At 34.8% G+C, this 7,725-nt stretch overlaps 1 protein-coding gene across 1 annotated transcript; it reads left to right on the top strand.

Moving 5' to 3' along the window:
• Window positions 1–6,365: 6,365 nt before the first annotated feature.
• Window positions 6,366–7,204, top strand: LOC143540507 (dof zinc finger protein DOF1.2-like). The gene has a single exon (XM_077033549.1). The coding sequence runs from the start codon at window positions 6,431–6,433 to the stop codon at window positions 7,202–7,204; it is 774 nt and encodes a 257-aa protein (XP_076889664.1). The 5' UTR covers window positions 6,366–6,430.
• Window positions 7,205–7,725: the final 521 nt, after the last annotated feature.

Genomic DNA, 7,725 nt, shown 5'->3' with positions numbered 1-7,725 from the left:
TGGGGTATTATATAGAGGTTTTTAAGGTTTTTTTTTTATTAATTCCGAGCTCAACGGCTCTTTTGGGCATCCACACCAGCTTTTTCTCTCTCTTCTCCCGCGACCACACTAACGCCTGCCTGGGGGCTCGCGCTCGCGCCCCGTTCGCGCCCCGGTTCGCGCCCCGGTGGTGTGGGGTTAGCGCCTGGGGGCGCGAGCGGAGGGGCTCTCGCGCCCAGGTTAGCGCCCCACACCCCTCAGCCTAAGATTTTATTAAATGAACATGGAGAATGACTTGTTCATAACTCCATCCCAGCCCACTTTCAGATTTCACTTCACTTTTAAATTAATACTAAATTGAACAAACTTAATTTAATTTTCCTAACCTGGTTTTACTGATCTAGCATATGTATTTAGACTATTATACATATGTGAAACAAATTAAATGGTCTTTACTTTGAAACTAGTAACAGTTCCTTTTTGATCTTTTGATTCTTTTATATGTTTTATGAAAAGTCAAATCAATATTAAATCATTCTTTTGATTTTAGTTTTTACGGTTTTGGTTATTTACACACCCATTAACCTATTATCTATGTATCTATAAGACTAATAAACTTGTTTCGATTGATTAATAAAAAATAATCTAATATATTTTGTATCATATATAAGATCAAGATTACTAAAATATTTGTTTTGCCATATTTAATTTCAAATGTGTTGTTTAATTATTTGAAGTATTTTCAATCTTTAGGAGATACATAAATATCATCAAGATAAATAATCATAATGTATTTGGATCCAAATATGTATACGATAGACAATGTTTTCACTAACTTACTTTTTACATGATTTTGACAATTTAAATTCTTTGAGAGATTTCATGTAAATTTTGATATTGAAGTGATACATTACATCCATAAGACGCATATAAATTCACTCATGCATTACGTACCAAACTAATTACACATCAGACAGTCATTGCATCCACCTAAAAAAAATGTCTCCTTATAATCTATTATTAGTTTTGCAAAGGAAAAAAAAATCCTTTTGCCACAATTTTGCCTTTTCATTTTCTACATCATGTTTTCACAAAAAGGTCCATTTATATCAAACATATTTAACAACTTCAAATGTATAAACTATTGCTTCAATAACTTTCCGTATCACTAGAGAATTCAACTCTGCACTATTTGCATTGTTTCCAATTCTCCCATTTTGGCTGCTAACTTCTTCATTTTCATTTATATGGGGATATTGGTTCTTGATCATCGCCATTTATCATTTATGGCCTACATTATATACAAAAGTATTACCAATGTAGCTTTTGTTTTGACTCATATTCCTAAGCAAGATATAATTTACTAAGAGCTCTTTAATTTTAGATACATGAGCCTTGAGGTATATTGAAACGTACCATCATATATAGTGTATTTTCATGAGACCTTGTGCTATTAGAAAAATGGTCTCAATATGAACAAAAGTCATTGTGTTCGTTGATAATCATTATTTGTCGCCCTAAGCAATGACATGGATACTGGCAGGGAATCTGACAGTTTTGCCAACAAAATAGCGACCATGTAGTTTTACAATCAATTTTCACCTAATGGCCATGGACATCGAAAACCATCCATTAGTTATGCTCTTTCGTTTAGTAGTAGATGAGCGCGTGGGTGAATGGATCTAGAACAATTAAAAGACGTAACATGAACTAAATGATCCATTGACCCTCACCCTTAACTAAAATCAAACATTGTCTGACCCTTAACCTAGGTTAACAATCTGATAAGATGTTCGATCCTCGTTTGGACCATGAAATCAAGTTCGGATATGAAAACGTAGCCTTTATGTGTGAACAAATTAAATTAACATAAAAATGAAAAGTAAAAGGAGGAAAAATGGCCACGTACGTGGGTCCGTCCGCATGTGAAAGGCAACATGTGTTTGTGACGTTACAACTTCAATGGGCTTTGTTGATCCCTATGCCTTTTAAATTTTTTTCTTTTTATTAATTTAATGTTACTTGTTACGTAAGCCTGATCTTCCTAGTGCCAAACATGAACCTCCACTCAGGATTTTAGTATTACATTTTATACTCCAGTATATATATTTTTTAATGGTTAGTGTCCGGACACTCAGGATCATTATGGTAAATAGAGTATCCTTCCGTTTAAGGAATAAAACATGGTGACCAAACAACCTACTAAGAGGAAACCCGTAACTGACAAACCCCATCGCTTAGCCCTAAATAAATCATTCCATACGAGACTCGAACACATGATCTTTCATACAGAAAGTTATGACATTAGCTTAGACCAATTGCTCTTTGGATTTTTTTAGTACGTTACCTTAGGGTTTCTTAAGACGCTTTTTTCTTTAAAAATGAACTATTTTATTTTATAATATTAATAAACTATTTTAGCAAGTTTAGCACTAAACCTTTAATATATATTTTAAAATTATTAAAGAATTTATGACTGTTCTAATGATTACTTTTGTAGGAGAAAGTTAACGTACAGATTAAATTAGCGTATTAACTGTAAGAATCAAATAGTATGATTATATATGCAAGTAGTGCAATTATGTAATTACATTATGTTGTATATATAATTACACTACTTAATTCTCACAATTAGCACGTTAATTTAAAGTGTGATTATATAATCACATTATGTTATATATAATTACACTACTTGATTCTTACAATTAATACGTTTAATTTGTATTTAATTCAAACCCTACTTTTGTAATCTTTTATCATTTTTCTCACTTAAAATATGATTTATTTTCACATGATTTTTATGATGTTGAGCAAAATATAAACTTATTCTAAGGCTATGTGTAGTGGAGGGGATACAATTGGGGGCTAATTGTGACACGTGACGCCCAGCCAGCATGGAGTGGAAATTTGTTTTTGGGGTGTAATGGTGTAGGGGCTACAAGTTGGGCCCACAGTGTGGTTTTTATTATTTTCTTTTTATAACTAAACTAATTAAATAAAAACCAATTTATTTAAATAATTAAATAAAAATGTATTAAAATTAAAAATAAATACAAAAAAAATACATAAACTAAAAAAATACACGAATAATAAAAATAAATTATAAAAAAAAATACACCGAAATAAAAATATACATAAAAAACTAATCTATTCGTCTTCATCTTCGTCTTCGTCCCCGTCGTCGTCATTGTCCTCCTCCTCGTCTTCGTCTTCGTCCTCGTACTCGTCTTCGTCCTCCTCAACGGGACGATTATCCCACACGTGTTGAACCAAATCCGCTTTCAGTTGGTTATGTATATCACTTGATGTGAGCTGGTGAATGTTATACGTTCGTTGGTCTTGGGTTGGTTCAGGGAACTGTTCTGGAACGCTTCCTGGTATATAGTGTTGACATATTGCTTTTCCCTCGTCTTCTAAAACCATATTATGCAATATGATACACGTATACATGGCATCGCTCATTTTTGCCAATGTCCATACACGACAGAGTTTTTCACATAATGCCAACGTTTTTTTAAAACCCCGAAACACCTCTCGATATCCTTTCTCGCGGACTCTTGCTTCTTCTTAAAATAAACTCTTTTTTCTTCAATAGGGTCTTGAAACGTCTTGACGATGATCGAGTACTCTGGATATATCCCATCTCCCAAATAGTATCCGTGACGATAGAAGGTATCGTTGACATAAAACGGTAAGACCGGTATGCTACGGCTGATGTAATACTCTAACACGGGTGACGCGTTGAGAACGTTTATGTCGTTGTTGGACCCGACTGAGCCGAAGAAGGCTGACCAATCCAGAGGTCATGTGAACAAATGGCTTGAAGACTAACCGTTGGCACTCCATGGTCACCACGAGTGTATTGACCTCGCCATACGGTTGGACAGTTGGCCCACTCCCAATGCATGCAATCTATACTCCCGATCATGCCTGGAAAAGAATGTTTGCTTTCGTGTACATCATATATGCGAGTCAGGTCGTTTGAAGTAGGAATCCTCAGATAACGACGAGAGTATAATTGTATTATCCCTATACAAATAAATTAATAAACAATATTTATATTAAAAACAATAGTTAATACAAACAATTTAAATATTACCGATGCAAAAATTCTCCAACGCATCTCTCGTTGTTTTCTCAGCCATCTTTAAATACTCATAATTGATATCGGTCGTGTTGCCGTATGCGAGGATGCGTATAGCCGAAGTACACTTTTGGATGACGGAGAATCCTAAATATCCTCTTGCATCGGGTTTCTGTTGAAAATACTCATACTCCTGCTCCATATCTCCAACGATGCGCAAAAATAAACGCTTGGACATCCGAAAACGACGTCGAAACATAGCGTCGTTAAATGTAGGTGTGTCGTCGAAGTAGTCCTTCATCAAACGAGCGTTCGCTTGCGTACGATCCCGAAGGATATATGGCCGTCTACGTGGTGCCGTAGATGGAGCAGAGCCGGACACCATGTTATTGACGACGGCCCGAACCGCGTTCGTGACCTCTAAATGCTCTTCCGCCACTTGTCGGCGAATCTGATGAATTCTTCGACTCTCGTTTATTAATTGATCCAAAATCTCAGCAGAGTTCGTGGAATCCGGGGAACTCATTGAGTTTGAAGAAGTATGAAAATAATAAAAATGATTGGTATTTTTATGTTTGTGTTTGTGTATGATAAGGGGAAAATGGTTAGATAAAGTTTGATATATATATATATATTAAGTTTTTAAATTAATTGTTTTTATATATAGCCGTTACCCAACGGCATTATTATTATATTATTTTCTTTCCATCTTCGCAGGCGAAAAATATATCCCGTCCCCGCCCCTTTTCGTCCAATTATCGCCGGGGGGCGATGTTCCTCCAAAAAATCGCCCCAAAATTGTCCCTTTTCTCGTCCACTACATTTAGCCTTATAGAGAATGAATTTTGAGAAAAAAACTACTCCAATATATATAAGAAGTAAAAGTTAAAAGTCCAAAGCTAACATCAAAAACTAAAATAAACGTAGGAAGAAATCACAAATTAAATCCACAATTCATGACTTTTTATAATCAAAATTACAAAATTTGGATTGTAACGATTATACTTAAAAATTGGGTTCCAGATGAGAGAATTCTACTCGAAACACAAGCAAACGACTTTCTTTTTTGTGTATGTTTTACGGTCCATGCAAGTATGCAACTCTTCGCAATTCGTAAGTTATGTTCGTTTTAAACTGGTCAAATAGAAGTATGATTCAGATCAAATTATTTCGCTCACAATTTAAACCAATTATTTACTTTAATGCTTAACACCAAAAAACAATTTTCTGAACAATATATATATTTATAAAAAGGAAAATAAAACTGGACCTATTATTATTTATATTATTTATTGATTAGGTAAGAAGAGGGCGATATGGTCATTTAAAGAGTAAATGCCAACTTCTTGATGTTTGACTCGTAAACATCGCCACTATCCAAAGTACACAACAAGCATTCCAATAACTTAAATCAACAAACCCAAGATACTAATGCACACCATTCAAAGCATACTTTACAACTCCATGCAACAACGTAACATTCTCTGAGCCGTAAAAAACGATCCATACCTTTAAATTTTATTTATTTATTTTTGTTTTTAATAGCTATTTTTTTTAAATATACATGATAAAATCAGATATGTTTTCAAAATATACACATTATATAATTACCGAATATCCAAAAATTATTAAATTTAAAGGCCATTTTATAGGTGTACACGAAAAGACGAAATGTCAATGATCATTGGCTTAGTTGACAAATGCTAGTTGCGTTAAGTGTGAGACAAGGGATGTATCGGGTTTTGAACCGGGCATGGGAGAACATCACTGTTTTAGGTTTCAAAGTTGGGTAAGGTTGATTGTATGCGGGTGGTAAGCATTTTGGAGTCCTAGATATTCCATGACCAAAGGTCTTGTCGCGAGCTGGAGTCGAACCAACACCTCCGGGGAGCTACGACAAACAATTGCATTAAAGTCGTTAAAAGAAAAGATATACGAAAAAGGTAATTAACTAGCACCTCTTGAGAGCGGACAAACAGCTGCATTAAAGCCGTTAAAAGAAAAGACGTACGAAAAAAGTAAACTATACACGGAGCAACAATCTATATATGATTACTCATTTTGTCAATAATAATTATATTGTTTTCTTATAACTTTTCATACAAAAAATGTTTTTGATACCCTCACGTTTTGCTAGCCTAAACAACCGTTAACTTTAACCTCATAAACACACAATATTGTGTGAAAATAAGATCAATATTTAACGCCCTTCCTTCTACTTAACGGTTCCTGAACCGCCCACGCTCACACACCCCTACCCTACCCACCTACGCCACCCCACCCCAACCCTTTATATATCTTCACTTTTAACCCCACAAAAACACAAAGACTTTCTCCCTCTCTGCACCCCTACATCTCTCTGAAAAAATGTTTGACCAAATGATGATACACTATCCACAAAGGCCAATGGAAAATAGGTGGAAACCTAGTGTTGAAATTGCACCAAATTGTCCAAGATGTGCCTCATCCAACACCAAGTTTTGCTACTATAATAACTATAGCTTGTCACAACCTAGGTACTTTTGTAAAGGTTGTAGGAGGTATTGGACTAAAGGCGGGTCGCTTAGGAACGTTCCCGTTGGTGGTGGATGTCGAAAGAATCGACGATCACGATCAGCCAGATCCCCTCAAATTGGGAGTGGCAGCTTGGGTTATATTAATAACCCAAGCTTTAGTGGTGACTCAGTTAATGAGTCCCATGAACGAGCTAATATTGATCTTGCTGACGTGTTTGCTAAATTTTTAAATCAAAATTCAAATCAACACAACCATGAGGTTGCGGGCGATGATTCTTCTAGTGGGAATGGTGATTCGTCAAATGGCAATGGGATGCCGTTATGCGATATGGGTGAAGAATTCGAGTTGCAAAACATGGTGATTCCTTCGTTTACAAGCGAAGATGGTCACATTTATGAATTTATAGCTCAAAACACAAACCTTATTGAGCTACAAGACATGCTTAATGAAGAATTACCACAAGATGTATATTGGAGCGATGACACTACTACACTTCTGGGTATCGCGTGGCAACATGATTTTGAACCATTCGTATGCAACAACGACGATTTTAACATCTCTACCGACGTAGGGGATTGGAGCTCGGATCTACCACCTGTTGGAAAGTTCTTCCAGAGCTTTTGAATTATTGATCATCATTTTTTTGTCATAAGTTTTATTAGGAAAAGATGTTTATCTTGGAAGTTAAATGTCACATTCCAAGATAACTATACATACACATTTATACACATGGAGTTATTAAATATAGTAACGAATACAATAAAATCAATTTAATTCTATTTGAGTTCAGTTTTCATAATATTAATTTAGTTCATTTATATTACTCCATATATTTACATATTATTTAACAAATTACACCTCCTTTATTGTTAAAAGCCTGTTTAAATGGCGATTAAGGTTAAAATAACAGTTGACCACGAAAATCAAATAAATAATAGTAATAAATTGGAAGACATAAACTAATATTTCTAAATGTCTAACATAAATTATACTCTTAAAAAGCATATATTAATATAAACGGGTAGTTGGCTCAGTGATAAAGAAGTATATCTCTTGATGGGTAGTTTCATGTTCAATCCGGCCATGTGCATTGAGATATTTAGAAAAAAATGGTATGGTTTAGGAGAATGACAGTTGAAAAAGCT

This window comes from Bidens hawaiensis, unplaced genomic scaffold (genome assembly GCF_021521415.1).
Source record: "Bidens hawaiensis isolate Kalapana, Puna unplaced genomic scaffold, B.hawaiensis_p1.1 tig00012269_1, whole genome shotgun sequence".
In the NCBI taxonomy this organism is placed as follows: Eukaryota; Viridiplantae; Streptophyta; class Magnoliopsida; order Asterales; family Asteraceae; genus Bidens; species Bidens hawaiensis.
This window is presented reverse-complemented; position numbering and strand designations above follow the sequence as displayed.

Excerpts from the sequence above, each read along its gene's own strand:
- LOC143540507 (XM_077033549.1), top strand. The coding sequence starts at position 6,431 with ATGTTTGACCAAATGATGATACACTATCCACAAAGGCCAATGGAAAAT.